This window comes from Hylobates moloch, unplaced genomic scaffold, assembly GCF_009828535.3.
Source record: "Hylobates moloch isolate HMO894 unplaced genomic scaffold, HMol_V3 SCAFFOLD_5, whole genome shotgun sequence".
Classification (NCBI taxonomy): domain Eukaryota; kingdom Metazoa; phylum Chordata; class Mammalia; order Primates; family Hylobatidae; genus Hylobates; species Hylobates moloch.
Window position 1 is genome coordinate 105691895 of NW_026652280.1, and position 20295 is coordinate 105712189.

At 41.6% G+C, this 20295-nt stretch overlaps 1 protein-coding gene across 1 annotated transcript in view; it reads right to left on the reverse strand.

Annotated features, from left to right (window-relative positions):
* RNF115 (ring finger protein 115) overlaps nt 1–20295 on the reverse strand; it is a 92724-nt gene that overhangs the window by 8842 nt on the left and 63587 nt on the right. Inside the window, exons 5-8 of the mRNA XM_032151644.2 lie at nt 5320–5391; nt 3807–3879; nt 2775–2868; nt 367–482 (exon numbers count right to left, since the gene is read on the reverse strand). Of these exons, the coding sequence (XP_032007535.1) occupies nt 367–482; nt 2775–2868; nt 3807–3879; nt 5320–5391 (355 nt within the window). The remainder of the gene's footprint in view (nt 1–366; nt 483–2774; nt 2869–3806; nt 3880–5319; nt 5392–20295) is intronic.

Here is a 20295-nt window from a genome sequence, read left to right on the forward strand (position 1 = left end):
TGAGACTCTGTCTCAAAATAAATACATAAGGGACAGAAAATAAATATTTTAGGCTTTGCAGGCCACACTACAGCTGTTACAACTAATCAACTCTGCTGATGTAGCACAAAAGTAGCCACAATCTATAAACAAATGAACATAGCTGTGTTCCAATAAAATTTTATTTACAATAACAGGTGGCAGGACACAATGACCTGTAGAACATAGTTTGCAACCCTTGGTCAGAAAAGTTCCAAACAAATAACAGTACCAGAGTTAGCCAGGGATTTATGGGATAAAATCTAATCTACTTGGATCTCAAGGAACTGTTAATTATACCTTTACTCTGAATCATCCCCCCAAGAAGCCATGACTTGCTGTACTCACCAGTTCTAGCCATGGCACAATACAACTGCTGTGAAAGAAGTGATTGCAAGGTAACTGCCGGACTTCCTCTTCAACTGTGTAATCTTCTTTGCATACTGGACACTCTAAACCCATATCTGTTGAAGAAGGAAAAGTAAACAAGCAAAAGGAAGGAAGGAAAAACCAACCCCATGTCTCTACCAATCCTATGAATGCATAAAGACACAAGAGACAAAAGAAAATGTACACCCAAGTAGCATGCAGCTAAGAGGCATGAATTATATTTCAAAACGAGGGTAAAGGTGGTAGTAGACAGAGACATGGAAAGGAGGAATGATGAATGGGGCCTACTCCAAAAAGGCCTACATAGGAACTATATAAGGCCTATTTTTTGATGTAAAGAGTTGGAAGAAATAAACTGGGGCTTAGATGATCTGTTCAGTAAAACAGGAAAAACATCTTCCCAATGTGTGACAGCCCTCTGGCAGTCAGTTGCCACTGTCAATCTGTCCACCATAGCCAAGGGATTCATCTCAGCAATCTTAGCAGTGCAGTGTCTCAAGCCACTTGCCACTTTCACCATGCTCTTTTCAGCATGGGATGAAGCATCCTATTTCAGTGTGGCTGCCCTAAAGTCCTCTGTAAAAATTGTTAATGAGGGTGAAGGCGGGTGGATCACGAGGTCAGGAGTTCAAGACCAGCCCGACCAAGATGGTAAAAACCGTGTCTCTACTAAAAATACAAAGATTAGCTGGGTGTGATGGCGGGTGCCTATAAACCCACCTACTCAGGAGGCTGAGGCAGAGAATTGCTTGAACCCGGGAGGTGGAGGTTGCAGTGAGCCAAGATCGCGCCACTGCACTCCAGCCTGGACGACAGAGCAAGACTCTGTCTCAAAAAAAAAAAAAAAAAAATTGTTAATAAAAGCTATACCAGAAAAGAAGAAAATACCAGAAGCTACACCAGAAAAGCTATACTAGAAGTGGTGCTGCAGAACTGCAAAGTCGAAGTCTAGCTCAGGTCACCAAATCAAGAGACAAAAAGCCCTCTTCCCTGAGAAGAAACAGTCATGAACTATACTGGGAGCTCCAAGCAGCAAGTTTTGAGTTTCCCAATTTGGCTAATACTGTCAGCTAGTCTATACGCCTAGTGGCTGGGATATGCTCCATGAACCAACAGCAGATAAGGCATTTGGAGCAGTACTACTACTTAATAGATTTACTCCTTACTCTCCATTCCTATCACCTTAGCCCTAATTCTTTTACTTCTCATGCCTAGTCTGCTGCAACAGCCTCCCAGCTAGTATCCCAAATTCCACGGTCTTAACCCTCCAAATATATCCTATACTTTGCTACAACTTAATTTTCCCTCAAACCAGATCCACAGCAATCCCCAGCTCCTCTTCACTTGGATTCTCAGCTGGCACCTCAAAAATCAACAAATTAAAAAATGTAAAATATCACCTCACCTCCTTACCCAAACCAGGGCCCATTCACTATTTCCCCGTCCCTTAAGATGGCAGCACCATGTTTATAGCTACAAAGCTGTGAAATCTCAGAATTCTCTTTGACTCTTTCCCCTCCTTCATCCCATTATGCAATGAGTGAGGAAAGCCTTTCTCCAAAATGATCTTCTGAATCCTTTCCTTTCTGTTAGTATTGTCACCATCACCTGAACCTCATCTGGACTGCTGCAACAGACTCTAAAATCCCTGTTTCTGCTCTCTCTCCCTTCCAATGTTTCACGCACTGCCCCTAGACTAATCTTCCCTAAAGACCACTTTACCTGACTCACACACCACGTATACTAGTTCATACTTTTCCTTAAATAGAATGACCTAAGATGGCCCACTTTGTCTTTGAAATCTCTAACTCTAAAACCGAATTGATGGGAACAGAAACTCCCAGTCCAAAATGCTGTCCCTTGTCACTAAATTCCTCCAGTGCTTACAAATAAAATAGTATCTATGACTAATATACCTAACTGTACCTGACACAAAGTAGATTTGAAACAAACTCCCAGCCTATTTTTTTCTTCTCCTTTCCGCAATGTCAGTATCATGTGTCCAACACAGTTTTTAATCATTTGATGAGTTTTTCTTCAACTTGTTACAATCAAGTCTTATCTATCTTTGTACCTCTTTATTCCCAATGGCACCTAAAAAAGAGACATAATTGCTCAGGAAATACCAACTGACTAACCTAATAAAGGGTTAGGAACTTTCCAGATTTGGCACCCAGGTAGGAATTTTAGAGGGCTATAGCTTCACTTAAAGGTCCTTAATATAGGAAGGTATTGGAATTTTTTTTCTTATTTATCTTTTTTATCTTTTTATTTTGTTCACTTTTTTAACTTTTCACCTGTCAGAAGATACAGGGATTTTGAACAGAGATCAGAAGATGACAGAATAAGTATAAAAATGAACCTACCAACTTGTTCCTGAGTTACTGTCACTGTTGGAAGAGATGTGATCTTTTCCTTGTCAGCTGGGGGAGGGCCTGTGTTTTCCAGCTGTCCTAAAAGCTACAAAAAAAGAGAAAGAAAAAGACGAAGTGGCAGACATCTCAATATCCCTTGAGAGGGAACTGCTCCAGCTGAGAACAAACAGTGCAGTCATTAGGTATGTTAGTTACTCTTACTTCTGCAAGGCTCTGAGAGGCTTGGGTTTCCCCTTTCCTGCTGCCAGAACACTCATAATTGCTTTACAATTTCAGAGTGACATTCGTATAAGCCTACAGACAAACCCATGATTGCAAGGCCCACCTCTAGGCATAAAGCAACTTCAGAGGCAGCAAAAGGGTTGTGATGTCACAAGTAAAACTACAGCTTAATAAAAAGTAGTATGTAACTGGTCCAAAAGCTTCATCTGCTGGAAGAAGAAAAAAGCAAGAGTATGAAAAGTAGCATAATGTGAGCCAAGAAATAGGTAAATTACTGCCTATAAGAAGACTGAATATAAAGGACATGCTTTCTAGTCTCAGAAATCCACAAGGGAAATGAAAAACCAATCAAATTAAAATGAACATAAACAAGTGGAAGCAATTACACATGGCATGGGAATACCTTTTTCTCTGCTTCCTTCCCCTACTTTGCTCCATCTAGCAGAAATCCCTGCTTCAACATGTGAGGAAACCCTCTTTTTTTTGTGAAATATTTGTTAATAGAATCCTCATAGGACTGAGCAAGAGAGACCAAAAATATAAAATACTATTTGTTATAGAAGTCTTTTCTTCCTATGGAGGTGAAACCATCTTCTAGAAATTCCCTCGGACCTAGGAAGTGCATGGATGCTGAGCTAACCCCATAAATCATTCATCCCTTTAGTAAAATGGAAACCCCAAAGCTCAAAATATTAGAGAAAGCAGAGTGACTGCCATTTCAGAAAGTAGCAGAAGGAAAGCAGGAAGCCTGTGGAACCATGAGACACACTGAACAGACACCCTCAAAAGGCAGCTCCTCACCTGGGTTACAATGGCATCAAGCCCTGTCTGACCCCAGGCATAGTCCCCAGGGTTGGAGTGCAGCATCCCGCTCCTATACATGAGATGAGACAGACAGCATTAGATGGAGTGACCGGGCTCTGCCTTACACTACAGAAAAAAATTGGTCTCTCTCAGACCTGGAAAGTCACTAGTCCTCCAAGATCAAGAGGCAAAGAATTCTGTACATTTTCAAGATCAAACAGACTATCCAGAGATAGTATCTCATTCTCTAGGAATTTTACTTAACTGGAACATAAAATGTGAAGCTACCTAAAGTACCACATGACATGCCAGAACAAAAAGAGTGACTCATTGCCTGTTGGTTTCAAAAATTTGTGTTTTCTGTGCCCACTTATATTAAACACAGATGGAGCTGCTTTTTAAGGACAGTTTTCCCTTCATGACTGGTCAAAATCTACAGCAAACATTCCTCATTATAAGAGGCCGCCCACAGTTCTGGACAATGAGGAGCTTTCAAGTAGAGAAGCAGCCATAGCAGTCTCTGAATCACAACTTAGAGCAATTATAAAAGGGACTTGGCAACACCTTTCTTTTTATTTTCCTCCAGAGGTGCTGGTACACTACCAGCAGAGGTCCAGACTACTGGATGACAGAGGTCCTAAAAGGACTGAGGTTCCTTTGAGCAAAGAAATCTTCTGGGCCACAGTTAGAAGCAGCAAATAATTTCTCAGACAAGAAGAAATTCCATCTTTAATCCCATCATACATAAGTGTCACTCTGATACTGAATTACAGCCTGTTTCTTCTGACAAATCCTCTTACTCTGAAAAAAATAAAGTTCAGCATGTTTTCAATTTCAGAAGTTCTTAAGGAGTAAAACATTCCTGTGTAGTCTGCTGGGGAAACCCACAAATCAGATACCAAGCCTGGCAGGGACCATCTCAATCTCTACCTCAATACAACTCTCAGACCTGAATATAAAAGGAATCAAGACATTTCTAGCACCCAAACATCCTGGGGGACCAGGACAGCCTTCCTGAGCCTGAATAATAATAAAAAAAAAAAAGTTCTGATTAAGTTTGGGCTTAGCAGATAATGGCAGTCTAGCAGCCTCCAGTTACATCTACATACTCACCTATGCAGCTCTTTTTTTTTTTTTTGAGATGGAGTCTCTTTCTGTCGCCCAGGCTAGAGTACAGTGGCGCGATCTTGGCTCACTGCAACCTCCACCTCCCGGGTTCAAGCAATTCTCCTGCCTCAGCCTCCGAGTAGCTGGGACTACAGAAGGGTGCCACCACGCCCGGCGAATTTTTTATATTTTTAGTACAGACAGGGTTTCACCGTGTTAGCCAGGATGGCCTCGATCTCCTGACCTCGTGATCCGCCAGCCTCGGCCTCCCAAAGTGCTGGGATTATAGGCATGAGCCACTGCACTCAGCCTATGCAATTCTTTTTCTCTACTACACAGAAATGACAGCACTTAAAATGATGTCACTCCAATAGAGTAAGATAGAAAGCAATTAGTTACTTACCAGGAAAAAGGGTGTGGAGATCCAGGAATGGCAGAATTTGCAAAGAATCCTGCAAAGATGTGTTGTAGTATTCTGTTAGAGAAGAAAAAATTAGATAAGACAACAGACTGATGAAAGTACTCTACAGATATCCATGGCTGCCTAATCACCAACTACTTCCCTAAATCAAAATGGCTTTTCATTGGCTAGTACACAAGAGACAGCATCAGAAATCAGCCTGCCACACAGCGGTGTGCTATTTTGCTATTATGGCTATCTTCCTGAGCTCTGCTATCTTACAGATTAATAGATTTTTGGGAATTAAGGTGGAAAGGGATCTGATGGTATGGTATAGTTTTTCAAACTATGTTCCTTGTATATCTGACATCAACATAAGGAAGGGTTAAAAGGGATGCCGAGCCAGTGGAATTCTGGACCCACTTCCCTTTAACAAGGGTAGTTCCATTTTTGTATGTTGTACACATTGGGTTTCTGAATAAGATATCATTTAAAGGGTCCTTTAAAAAAAGTTTAAGCAATAATTCTATGTTAAGGTTGTTTCAGATGATTATAACACAAACACATATAAACACACACATGCTTAGCATTTGTCACTCTGAATACTTAAGATGGCACAGGTACACAGTTCTTTATACGAATGAGTCTTTGTTACCCAAAGAGATACTGGAGTGATGCCTCAGCAAAAGAAAAACCTGAAGAAATTGTTCCACTAGATCTTCTGTGTTCTGGATGACATGCAATTTTTTCTTTTTTGAGACGGAGTCTCGCTCTGCCGCCCAGGCTGGAGTGCAGTGGAGCGATCTCGGCTCACTGCAACCTCTGCCTCCCAGGTTCAGGCACTTCTCCTGCCTTAGCTTCCCGAGTAGCTGGGATTACAGGCACCTGCCACCACACCCGGCTAATTTTTTGTATATTTAGTAGATTTAGTAGAGACGGGGTTTCACCACGTTGAGAAAGCTGATCTTGAACTCCTGACCTCATCCTCCCAAAGTGCTGAGCCACCGCGCCCAGCAATGATATGCAATTTTAAGTCCTTGGTTCCCACTTTACTTATTAGGCCAATTAATGTAACAATGACAGTAGCCAACATTGGACTTTCCCTGCTACTAAAGTTCAACAGCAGCTAACTACACTATTCCATTTGTTTGCTTGCTTTTTTGTATTATTTTTCATTACTTATTTTTAACTGACAAAAATTGCATATATTATGGTATATAACGTATTTTGAAATATGTATGCATTGTGGAATGACTACATCAAACTATCAACATATGCATTACCTCACAAACTTATTTGCAACAATAACCCTTAAAATCTACTCTCTCAGCAATTTTCAAATGTACAAAACACTGGTTGTTTTTTTTTTTCTTTTTTTGAGATGAAGTCTTGCTCTGTCACCTAGGCTGGAGTGCAGAGGCACCATCTCGGCTCACTGCAACCTCCGTACCCCAGGTTCAAGCAATTCTTGTGCTTCAGCCTCCCAAGTAGCTGGGATTACAGATGCACACCACCACGCCTGGCTAATTTTTGTATTTTTAGTTAGAGATGGGGTTTCACCATGTTGGCCGGGCTGTCAAGTAATCCGCCTGCCTTGGCCTCCCAAAGTGCTGGGATTATAGGCATGAGCCACCCCACCTGGCTGAAAACATTGTTATTAACTACAGTCACATGTTGTACAACAGATCTCTTGAACTTTTAACTGAAATTTTGTATCCTTCAACATCTCTCTAATCCACCACCTCTGCCCCACAGCTCCTGGTAACTACCATTCTATTCTCTGCTTCTATGAATTCATTGTGTGTTTTTTTTTTTTTAGAATGCTTCGTGTTGTTTTAAAAATACATCCAAAAATTATTTGATAAGCTTCCCTTCAGTGTGGGCTGGACTTAGTGACTCACTTAAATAGAATATGGCAGAATTGATCATCTGTGACTTCCAAGACAAGGCAAAAAAAAAAGCGGGGGAAATGGCCAGGTGTGGCGGCTCATGCCTGTAATCCCAGAACTTTGGGAGGCCGAGGTGGGTGGATCACTTGAGGTCAGGAGTTCGAGACCAGCCTGGCCAACATGACCCCATCTCTACTAAAAATACAAAAATTAACCGGGCACGGTGGCACGTGCCTATAGTCTCAGCTACTCAGGAGGATAAGGCAGGAGAATCACTTGAACCCAGGAGGCGGAGGTTGCAGTGAGCCAAGATCGTGCCATTACACTCCAGCCTGGATGACACAGACTTTGCCTCAAAAAAAAAAAAAGGTGGGGGGCAGGGTGGAGTGCTTTCTCCTTGTATTTCTGTCGGATCAATCACTTGCTCTGGGAGAGTGCCGTATCAAGCAGTCCTATAGAAAGGTCCATGTGATGAGGAACTGAGTACTCCTGCCAACAGCCAGAACAAACCTGCCAGAATATATGTAAAGCCTAGTCAATCTTATACTGCAGCAGTGGCCAACATCTTGACTATAAGCTCATGAAATCCTGGGCCAGAACCACTCAGGCATGCTACTCCCAACTGAACCTGTTCCTGACCCAGTGAATCTGTGAGATAATAAATATTTGTTGTTTTAAGCCACTAAGCTCTGAGATAATTTGTTATATGGCAATAGATAACATACAGATTTTGATATCTGGATATCGGTGCTGCCATAATAAAGACCTAAAACGTGAGAGTATCTTTGGAATCCAGCAGTGGGGTAGAAGTTAAAAGGACTTTGAGGAGAGCATCAGTGAAGTAAAAAAACAGAATCACTATGGCCTTTGAGGAAGTTAAAGGTGAGAGATTAAGAAAAGGCAGAAAAAAAAATCTTATTAGAAACTGGTGGGAAAAGGATCCTTGTTATATACTGGCAAAGCTGTTGCCTTACCATAACATAGAAAGTAGATGTTGTGGTCCAAAAACTGGTTGATAATCTAGCTAAAGAGATTTCCACTTTTGAAAGTACCTCCTGGCTTCTTGCTGCTTACTTTAAAATGCAAAAGAGGGATGAATTAAAGGAAGGACAGTTAAACAAAAAGGACAGAATTATATAATTCTGAGAATTCCCAGCATCTCCAGATTAGTAAATGACACTAAAATTAAGAAATGGATTTCAAGCAAAGATCGAATCCAAGGCACTGCCAAAAGACTGATTTCAGATGAAGCCAAGGATCAGACTATAACAATTCTTTGTTAAGACCTCAGAAAGGGCCAGGCACAGTGGCTCACGCCTATAATCCCAGCACTTTGGGAGGTCAAGGCAGGAGGATCACTTGAGGCCAGGAATTTGAGACCAGCCTGGCCAACATGGAGAAACCCGTCTCTACTAAAAATACAAAAATTAGCTGGGCGTGGTGGAACACACCTGTAATGCCAGCTGCTCGGGAGGCTGAAACATGAGAATCACTTGAACCCGGGACACGGAGGCTGCACTGAGCCAAGATTGCACCACTGCACTCCAACCTGGGTGACAGAGTGAGACTGTCTCAAAAAAAAAAAAAAAAAACAAACAAAAAAAACCACAACCTCACAAAGATCTAAAATGGTACCTAAAGAATCATTCAGTTAGAAAATCGGACTAAGAAGCTTAACGGTGTTATGTTAGTTTCCTAGGGCTGCTATAACAAACTACCACAAACTGGGTAGCTTAAAACAAAAGGAATTTATTCGCTCACTGATGTGGGTGTCAGTAGGGTTAATTCCTTCAGGAAGTTCTGAGGGAGATCAGTTCCATGATTCTCTCCTGGCTTCTGGTGATGTTTGACAGCAATCTTTGCCATTCCTTGATTTGTAGATGTATGCCCCCCCAACCTCTGCCTCTGTCATCACATGGCTTTCTTCTCTTTGTCTTCTGTGTTCATGTCCAAATTTCTAGCTTCTTTTTTTTTTTAGGCAGTCTCGCTCTCACTCAGGCTGGAGTGCAGTGGTGCGATCTCACCTCACTGCAACCTTTGTCTCCAGGTTTAAGCAATTCTCACACCTCAGCCTCCTGAGTAGCTGGGATTACAGGCATGGGCCACCATGCCTGACTAATTTTTGTATTTTTAGTAGACATGGGGTTTGACCACATTGGCCAGGCTGGTCTCAAACTCCTGACCTCAGCTGATCCTCCCACCTCGGCCTCCCAAAGTGCTGAGATTACAGGAGTAAGCCACCGTACCCAGACAAATTTCTCTCCTTATAAGACTATCAACCGTTCGATTAGGGCCCTTCCTGATCCAGTGTGATCTTATTATAACTTGACTACATCTGTAATGACCTATTTCCAAATAAGGTCATATTCACAGTGACCTTATCAGGGTTAGGACTTGAATACAGCTTTTTGGGGGACACAATTCTACCCACTACAAGTGGTATCTCTCAGCAATCCCAGCAGAAACACAAGGTGGAAAAAGCCTATTTAGAAGAGATTGGTGGATGTGGCTTTTGCCTAATGGCATGAATCCCAGTGAGATTCACAGGATACTCGAAGTTTTAAAAAGAAACACTGCCAGCTTAAACTGAAAGGTGGAAAAATAGTATAAAATGAAAACAGGTCTCTGGGCCCTCAAATTTCTACCGGCAAGATGCAAGCTAAGAAAGCTATGCAGCTACAAATATGAGCTACTTTTAATGGAAAAGAAAGGATGACTAACAGGGTGGACTCCAGAGTCACAGAGAAGAACTCCTGGGCAGAAGCAGAAGTCCTAGTCAAGGAACTTCTGACATTTGTCTAGACAACTATCAGAATTGCTATGAACCAGCAACTTCTTTGTGCCATCATTTTCCCTTTCGGAACACGAAATCTCTATACCTGTTCAGAATCACTGCCTGCCACATCACTGTATGTTGGGTGTGTGATAGGTAGTTAACCGGTCTCTTTAGTTTACAGGTCTTCACGTCAAAAGGAACTGTACCTGAGGAACTATACCCAAGGAGCCACACCCACATTTGGACCTGGTTAAAAGGACAGCTACCTTATATTTCAAGCTGATGCTGTAGAAGAAGGAGACTTTTTTGATAGATTTTGGGAGGAAGTGAGTGCATTTTGCACATAGAAGAAGTGTAAATAATTTGTGGCTAGAGGGCAAACTGTGGTGATTTTAAAATACATCCATAAATTCTTTAGAGGTGGAGCTAATTCTCTTCTCCTTGAATGTAGGCTAGACTTAGTGATTCACCTCTTACAGACAAAATGTAGCAGGAATGACAGTGTGTGACTTCCAAAATTAGGATATAAGAAGATATTATGGGTTTTTTTCCTTCTTCCTCTATCATTCTCTTGGATCACTAACTCCAAGAGAAGCTAGCTGCCAAGTAATAGGGACATTCGAGGAGCCCTATGGAGAGGCCCAGATGGTGAGGAACTAAGGCCTCCTGCCAACAGTCATGTGAGTGAGCCATCTTGGAAGTGGATGTTCCAGGTCCAGTTAAGTGTTCGGTTGACTGTAGCCACAGCTGACATGTTGATTATAACCTCAGGAAGCCCTTCACCAGAACCACCTAGCTAAACTGCTCCCAAATTTCTGACCCTCAAAAATACTGAGATAATAAATATTGTCATAAGCTGTTAAATTCTGGGGTAATGTGTTACACAGCAATAGGTAACTAATATATATACCCACCTATTTGTCAGTGACAAGAAGGGCAAATTATCACATGCTTAAACTGACCAATAAGTAAATGGTAATAATCAAGTTTGAGAGATAGCCTAGTTCTTGAAGCTGTAAAAGTCAATCCTACATGAATGCTTGGAATTACGAGGGACAATTCACCAGCAGCTGATCAGCTGATGATTCCTCTTTCTTGGCTACTTACTCTCTGGAAGTCAGATGTTAGTCCCATGTTTTTGTAGCAATAACAGAGACTGCTCAGGGTAGCCCCAACGCATAAGAGCTGTTGCTCGGAGAACAACAGTTGACAGAGCATTTACAATGAATTCTGTTTATTTAAAAAAAAAAAAAAAAAATCTTTTCTTGTTAAAGCTAAATGTCTGGGGAAGATGTGGAGGGAAGGAAGATAGTATACACATGTAATTTTAGAAACTCACAGAAGAGGCCGGGCGCAATGGCTCACGCCTGTAATCCCAGCACTTTGGAAGGCCGAGGAGGGCGGATCACGAGGTCAGGAGATCGAGACCATCCTGGATAACACGGTGAAACCCCGTCTCTAATAAAAATACAAAAAAATAGCCGGGCATGGTGGCGGGCACCTGTAGTCCCAGCTACTCGGGAGGCTGAGGCAGGAGAATGGCGTGAACCCGGGAAGCAGAGCTTGCAGTGAGCCGAGATCGCGCCACTGCACTCCAGTCTCTGGGAGACAGAGCGAGATTCCGTCTCAAAAATAAAAATAAAAAAGAAACTCACAGAAGAGAAAAATCAACCCACTGGGTCTGGAAGGGAAGTCACATGCTAAAACCAGTTAAGAGTCTTCACATAGTTTCCAGAGCTGTACCCTCTCTAGGTTTTCCTCATACTTCCCTGGCTGTTTCCTCTCAGTCTCCTTTGCTTATTCTTCCTTATCTTCCAAACTTCTAACCATTGAGGGCCCAGGCCTCGATTCTCTGAGCTCTACTATTTCCTATCTTGACTTCTTTGACCACTTTATCCAGCTTTATAATTTTAAATACCATATATAGGCCACAACTTCCAAATTTTATCTCCAGCCAAGACCTCTGCCTACTCAACATTTCCACTTTTGTAATAAGCACCTCAAACTTATTATGTCCCAAACTGAATGAACTCTTAAATATTTTCCTCCAAACTTACTCCTCCTAATGTTCCCCATGTCAGTGGATGGTGGCTCCATTTTTCTTGTTTTCAGGCCAAAAACCTTGGTGTCATAACTCTTCTTTCTGTTACACCCCACATCCAATCTGCCAGTAACTCCTATCATGAATATTGCCAAATTGCATCTGAAACCAAACCATTTTTCACTACTCTCACCCAAACCACCGGCATCTCTAGCTTATATTAATGCAATAGCCTCTTAAATGGTTTCTCTGCTGTGTCTTTGCCTCGCACACCTTGCAGCCCCCCCATTCTATTTTCAGCACAGCAATTAGAACAATCATTTCAAGATATAAATGACACCTAAACTCTCCACTGGAATAGAAGCTCTTATAATTGCCAACTAGGCTTCATATAATCTAATACCCACCTCCCCATTCCCACTCCCATCAACTTCTCCTACCATTCCCCTCACCTTCTCTGCCCTACATTGGTCTCTCCTTGTTTGTACATCCCTACACTTCCTTGGTGTCTACTCAGATACTTTCTCAGTAAGACATTTGCTGACTATGCTCTTTAGAAACTTCACTTCAACCATATTCCCTATCTCCCATCCCTGCTTTTCTTCCACCACAGCACTTACTACTGCTTAAAATTCTATTTATTTTGATCGTCTTATCTTTCTCCATTAGTACTTAAGCTCCACAAGGGCAGTCATTCTTGACTATTTATTGACTACTGTATGCCCAACATCTGGCACACAGTAATACACAATGTCTGTTGAATAAATTAAGAGACCTCTTATGGGGCCAGGCAAAGTGGCTCACACCTGTAATCCCAGCACATTGGGAGGCCAAGACGGGAATACAAGACCAGCCTGGACAACATAAGGAGACCCCATCTCTACAAAAAAAATTTAAAAATTAGCTGGGCCTAGTGCTGCACACCTATGGTCCTAGATGCTTAGGAAGCTGAGATGGGAGGATCACTTGAGCCCAGGAAAAAATTAATTAATTAAGAAACCTCCCCTAGATGGGCTCTGATATGGTTTGGCTGTGTCTCCACCCAAATCTCAACTTGAATTGTATCTCTCAGAATTCCCACATGCTGTGGGAGGGACCCAGGGGGAGGTAATTGAATCATGGAGGCCGATCTTTCCCATGTTATTCTCATGATAGTGAGTAAGTCTCATGAGAGCTGATGGGTTTATCAGGGGTTTCTGCTTTTGCTTCTTCCTCATTTCTCTTGCCGCTGCCATGTAAGAAGTGCCTTGCACCTCCCACCACGATTCTGAGGCCTCCCCAGCCATGTGGAACTGTAAGTCCAATTAAAGCTCTTTTTCTTCCCAGTCTTGGGTATGTCTTTATCAGCAGTGTGAAAATGGACTAATATAGTAAATTGGTGCCAGGAGTGGGGCACTGCTGAAATGATACCGAAAATGTGGAAGCGACTTTGGAACTAAGTAACAGGCAGAAGTTGGAACAGTTTGAAGGGCTCAGAAGAAGACAAGAAAATGTGGGAAAGTTTGGAACTTCCTAGAGACTTGTTCAATGGCTTTGCCCAAAATGCTAATAGTGATATGGACAATAAGGTCCAGTCTGAGGTGGTCTCAGATGGAGACAAGGAACTTGTTGGGAACTGGAGCAAAGATGACTTATGTTTTAGCAAAGAGACTGGCAGCATTTTGCCCCTGCCCTACAGATTTGTGGAACTTTGAACTTGAGAGAGATGATTCAGGATATCTGGCGGAAGAAATTTCTAAGCAGCAAAGCATTCAAGAGGCAACTTGGGTGCTGTTAACCAGTTTTATAAGGGAAACAGAGCCTAAAAATTTGGAAAATTTGCAGCCTGACTATGTGACAGAAAAGAAAAACCCATTTTTTGAGGGGAAATTCAAGCCAGCTGCAGAAATTTGTGTAAGTAGCAAGAAGCCTAATGTTAATCCCCAAGACCACAGGCAAAATGTCTCCAGGCCCCGTCAGAGACCTTCACAGAAGCCCCTCCCATCACAAGCCCAGAGGCCCAGGAGGAAAAAGTGGCTTCCTGGGCTGGGCCCAGGGTCCCCGTGCTGTGTGCAGCCTAGAGACTTGGTGCCCTGTGTCCCAGTTGCTCCAGCCATGGCTGAAAGGGGCCAACATAGAGCTTGGGTTGTGGCTTCAGAGAGTGCAAGCCCAAAGCCTTGGCAGCTTCCATGTGGTGCTGAGCCTGCGAGTGCACTGAAGACAAGAATTGAGGTTTGGGAACCTCCGCCTAGATTTCAGAAGATGTACGGAAACATCTGGATGCCCAGCCAAAAGTTTGCTGCAGGGGCGGGGCCCTCGTGGAGAACCTCTGTTAGGGCAGTGCAGAAGGAAAATGTGGGGTGGGAGCCCCCACAAAGAGTCCCTACTGGGGAACTGCCTAGTGGAGCTGTGAGAAGTAGGCCACCATCTTCCAGATCCCAGAATGGTAGATCCACTGACAGCTTGCACCAATGCGCCTGGAAAAGCCACAGACACTCAACACCAGCCAGTGAAAGCAGCCAGGAGGGAGGTTGGACCCCACAAAGCTAGAGGGGTGGAGCTGCCCAAGACCACGGGAACCCACCTTTTGCATCAGCATGACCTGGATGTGAGACTTGGACTCAAAGGAGATGATTTTGGAGCTTCAAAATTTGACTGCCCCGCTGGATTTCGGACATGCACGGGACCTGTAACCCCTTTGTTCTGGCCAATTTCTCTCATTTGGAATGGCCGTATTTACCAAATACCCGTACCTCCACTGTATCTAGGAAGTAACTAGCTTGCTTTTGATTTTACAGGCTCGCAGGCAGAAGGGACTTGCCTTATCTCAGATGAGACTTTGGACTTTGGACTTTGGACTTTTGGGTTAATGCCTAAAAGAATTAAGACTTTGGGGGATGGCTGGGAATGCATGACTGGTTTTGAAATGTGAGGACATGAGATTTGGAGAGGCCATGGGCAGAATGACATGGTTTGGCTGCTGCCATGTTAGAAGTGCCTTAGCCTCCTGCCATGATTCTGAGGCCTTCTCAGCCATGTGGAACTGTTAAATCCAATTAAACCTCTTTTTCTTCCCAGTCTCAGGTATGTCTTTATCAGTAGTGTGAAAACAGACTAATATAGGCCCCAATCAAATGTATTTTGAAAGATATATACAACCTATTAAGATAAAAAAGATTATAAAATATGTGTAGTATAATCAATTCAATTTCAATTATATAGATGTAATTATCATATATATGTATTTAAAAAGGTCTACAAGATTATACATCAAGGTGTAACTATGGCTATTTCTGGATAAGGTTGTCTTTTTATTCCATACCAAAACAAATTTTTTTTAATAAGAAAAAAAAAGTTAGCCAAAAAAAGTCAGTTATCAAAATCTGAGATGTGATCAGTGGTCAGAAATCTATGGTCCAAGAACCTAGGGTTAACTTCAGAAGAACATATTCTCTAGGTGGGAAATCTTAAAACATATTCTTTACACAGCCATAAAAAAGAACGAAATCATGTCCTTTGCAACAGCATGGATATAGCTGGAGGTCATTAGCCTAAGCAACTTAACGCAGAAAACAGAAATACCACATGTTCTCACTTATACATGGGAACTAAACATTGGGTACACAAGGGCACAAAGTAAGGAATAATAAACACTGGAGATCACAACAGGGGAGAGGGAGGGAGAAGGGCAAAGGTTGAGAAACTACCTATAGGTACTATGTTCACTGCTTAGGCCATGGGATCATTAGAAGCCCAAACCCCAGCATCACACAATATACCCGTGTAATAAACCTGCTGTTCTGTGAGTTACCAGGAGAGCAAATTTTTAAAAATTAAAAAATAAAAACCAAACCTGTACATGTACCCCCGAATCTAAAATAAAAACAATAAATTTTTAAAAGAACGTATTATTTAGGTGGGACACCTTCTTAGAAGTAACGTACCCTACAAAGCGAATCAGAAACAGCTTACTGCTAAAATCAAAGAGGCTTCCTTTATATAGCCAGGAAGGAGATTAAACCACCAAGCTAAAATGTAACGAAAAAATGAAAGAGTAAAGCACAATAAAATAAAAATGGGGCTGGGCGCAGTGGCTCATGCCTGTAATCCCAACACCTTGGGAGGCCGAAGCAGGCAGATCACTTGAGGTCAGGAGTTCGAGACCAGCCTGGCCAACATGGCAAAACCCCATCTCTACTAAAAATACAAAAAATTATCCAGGCATGGTGGCTCATGCCTGTAGTCCCAGCTACTTGGGAGGCTGAGGCAGGAGAATTGCTTGAACCTGGGAGGCAGAGGTTGCAGTGAGCTGAGATCACATCACTGCACTGCAGCCTGGGTGATAGAGACTCCCTTTCAAAAAAACAAAACAAAAACAACAAAATAAAATAAAGATGGGCTTTAATGTAGCAAGTGTAGACTAATGAGTGGTAATCTCTACTACTTGTCTGGAAAATATGAATGTGCTGGTGCTGACCTAACACAAAGGAAAAAAACCTAACAAGCATTAATATTTTACCATCCTAAAAAATTATTTGAAGTGAAATATGAGTAATTCCTTAGCATTTATCACAATCTGAATGGAATTTCTCTTAAAGATCATGCAATTTCCTTGCTGATTCTATATGTACCAAACAACCATCCGATTGCTTTCAATTTCTTGATACCTAAGAAATTCAAAGACAAGAGTATGCTAACAAACAAATGAGTTTTGTAGTCACTGAAACAGAATACCCTCAGTTATAAATTTATAAATTAATCTGCTGGCACAGGTCAGATGCACTTAAAGTCAGATAAGATGAGCTAGTCTATTCAAGACCTAATTAACTATCATTCAAAAGCTGCAGATTAGAGGATAAAGCACATATTTTAGGGACACTGAATAAATATTTGCAGAATGAATGAACAATGTGAGAGTTCCCTGTCTTTGTGTTAGTAAAAAGTTTTACTCATGCCAATGAAAAAGTCAAAGAAAATGGACATCATTTCAGGGAAACTTATTAAGTTGGTGTGAGGAACACACTAATAATCCCACAAAGGCTAATCTCTGACATCTGATTTCTTAAATACAAAGTACTCTTTTTCTTGAAATGAAGTCTTGCTCTGTCGCCCAGGCTGGAGTACAGTGGTGCAATCTCGGCTCACTGCAACCTCCACCTCTCAGGTTCAAGTGATTCTCCTGCCTCAGCCTCCTGAGTAGCTGCGATAAGAGGCAACCGCCACCATGCCTGGTTAATTTTTGGATTTTTACTAAAGATGGGATTTCATCATGTTGGCCAGGCTGGTCTGGAACTCCTGACCTCAAGTGATCCACCTGCCTCGGCCTCCCAAAGTGCTGATTACGGGTGTGAGCCACCGCACCCGGCCATTAAATACAAAGTACTCTGTCTACAGTGAAACCCGCAGAATGAACAGGAATCTGAGATGTAGCCCATGGAAACCATAAGTGGAATGCCCATATGCTCCTTCTCAAAGCAAGAGGACAAAACTGTTATCAGGAAGAAGCCATGCTAAAGTTCAATCAATTTTTTAAAATGTATAAAACATGAAATTGTACTTTCAAAACATACAGTGACATCATAATGACAATTACTGTAAAGTAACAACCATATGGAACAATCTAGGCAGGCCTGGTAGGTGGGTATAGTAATAGGCCCCAAAGATATACTGTGTTTATTTATATGTCTATGACAGAAAAGAGAAAAGAAACTGAATTTAAAACTTTCAAGTTCTATTTACTGATATACTGGTGCCTTAGAAGGAAAGTTTCTGAGAAAATTAGGGAAATGCTTAAATCTTTGGTTAAAAAATAAGTGAGAAGGCTACTTAATTTTAAATTTTTGACTTATACAAAATAGTTATACTAAAATTTTTTAGTACAAGTAAATAGTTAAAAATCTCACCAAATACAAATACTTTCATTTTTGCACTATCCTGGCTCCAATATTTAACTGCCTTTATACTCTTAGGCAATTTACCTAAACTCTCTGTGCCTCAGCTTCTCCAGTAAAATGGAGATATTCACAATACCTTCTTCACAGGGTTATAGTGAGGATGAAACAAATGAATACCTGTAAAGCATTTAGACTAGTTTCTGGCACATACTCTTAGCTATTATTACTACTAATTCATATGTTTTTTATACTTTTTAGAGACATAATTACAATTATCCACTTATTCAAAACAAACATGTTTAGTAGCCACTATAAAACCAATACTGTGCTAGAAGCTGAGAATACAGAGATAAATAAAACATTACCCTATACTATCAACCCCAGAAGTAACTGAAAAGACTGTAATAGATCTAGTTCCCAAAAAGATACCAGGTCCAGATGGAATTACAGGTAACTTGCATTAAGCCTTTAAATAATAGGTAATTCCTGTGTTACGTAAACTATTTCCAAGCATAAGAATATGGCAAGTTTTCCCAGTTCCTTTTATGAAACTAATATAATCCTGACACCAAAACTTTGATAAAGAGACTCACCCTCTTTTGAATAAATGTAAAAATTCTTAAAAAAAAAAAAAAAAAGATAAGGAACAAATCAACTCCAATAATGTGTTAAGAGACCCCAGCCTGGGCAACCTAGTCTCTACCAAAAATTGAAAAATTAGCCAGGCGTGGTGGCACGTGCTTGTAGTCCTACATAGTTCATAGGCTGAAGTGAGAGGATTGCTTGAGCCCACCGAGTTTGAGGTTGTAGTGAAACAAGATCTTGCTACTGCATTCTAGCCTGGGAAACAAAGTGAGATCCTGTTTCCCCAACCCCCGACCCCTAAAAAGGAGAGATTTGTGCTCCTTGACAAAGCAGCTTGAATAAAAACACTAGAAAACATTAGAAAACCTACTTGTTAATAAAATGCATTAACTGTTTAAGGGAGAAAAACTCTAAGGTCATTTTGATAGGACTGCAGCAAAGGGCATGTGACAAAATCATTAGTCATTCTTAATTAAAAGCCCCTAATAAATTATGAATAAAATTAAACTTTCTTAGTGTGATAGTGCATATATTAGGAACCAAAAGCAAACAAGTTTAACAAAGAAACACTAATTCATTCTCACTGAAGTCAGGAAAAAGACAAGGATGCCTATATTAAACAACTTTGTTTTGGTAGTATAGTCAATATAACAGATAAGAAAAATAAAAGGCATAAACATTGGAAAGAAAAACACAATATTTGAGGATGACAGGAGTGCTAACTAGAAAACTAAAGAGAATAAAATGAAAAACTATTACAGTTAATAAGAGAATTCAATTAAGTAACAAGATGAAGGGTAACAAAAAGCTTCCCAGCAATAATCAGTTAAAAAGTTAAATCAAACTATGAAACTTGACTGAATGATGAAAAAGTGTCCTGTATCTTCTACTCAATTGGCTGTGAACCTAAAACTGCTCTAAAAAATAAAGTCTTGCCGGGCGCGGTGGCTCACGCTTGTAATCCCAGCACTTTGGGAGGCCGAGGCGGGCGGATCACGAGGTCAGGAGATCGAGACCACGGTGAAACCCCGTCTCTACTAAAAATACAAAAAATTAGCCGGGCGTGGTGGCGGGCGCCTGTAGTCCCAGCTACTCGGAGAGGCTGAGGCAGGAGAATGGCGTGAACCCGGGAGGTGGAGCTTGCAGTGAGCCGAGACTGCGCCACTGCACTCCAGCCTAGGTGACGGAGCGAGACTCCGTCTCAATAAAAAAAATAAATAAATAAAAAAAATAAAGTCTTTAAAAAAGAAAGAAGAAGAAAGGGAGCAGACGAAGAAGGAAAAAGAAGGAAGAGGAAGAAAAGAGGAGGAGGAAGAAGATGGAAGAGAGAAGGAGAAACAAGAAAAGGGAGGAAGAAAAAGGAAGGAGGAGGAAGAGGAGGAAGAATGAGGAAGAAAGACTGAAAGAGGAAGGAGGAAGAAGAATGCAGGAGGAAGAGGAAGACAGAGGAAGAAGAAAAAAGAACCAAATAAACTGAGACCATGAGCCATGAGCCTGAGAAGTTTCAATATTACTAAAAAGTACTGGCTGGGCGCAGTGGCTCACACCTGTAATCCCAGCATTTTGGGAGGCCGAGGCAGGCAGATCACCTGAGGTCAAGAGTTCAAGACCAGCCTGGCCAACATGGCGAAACACTGTCTCTATTAAAAATACAAAAATTATCTGGGTGTGGTGGCGGATGCCTGTAATCCCAGCTACTTGGGAGGATGAGGCAGGAAGAATTGCTTGAATCGGGAGGCAGAGGTTGCACTAAGCCGAGATTGCACCACTGCACTCCAGCCTGGGCGACAGAGCAAGACTTTGTCTCAAAACAAA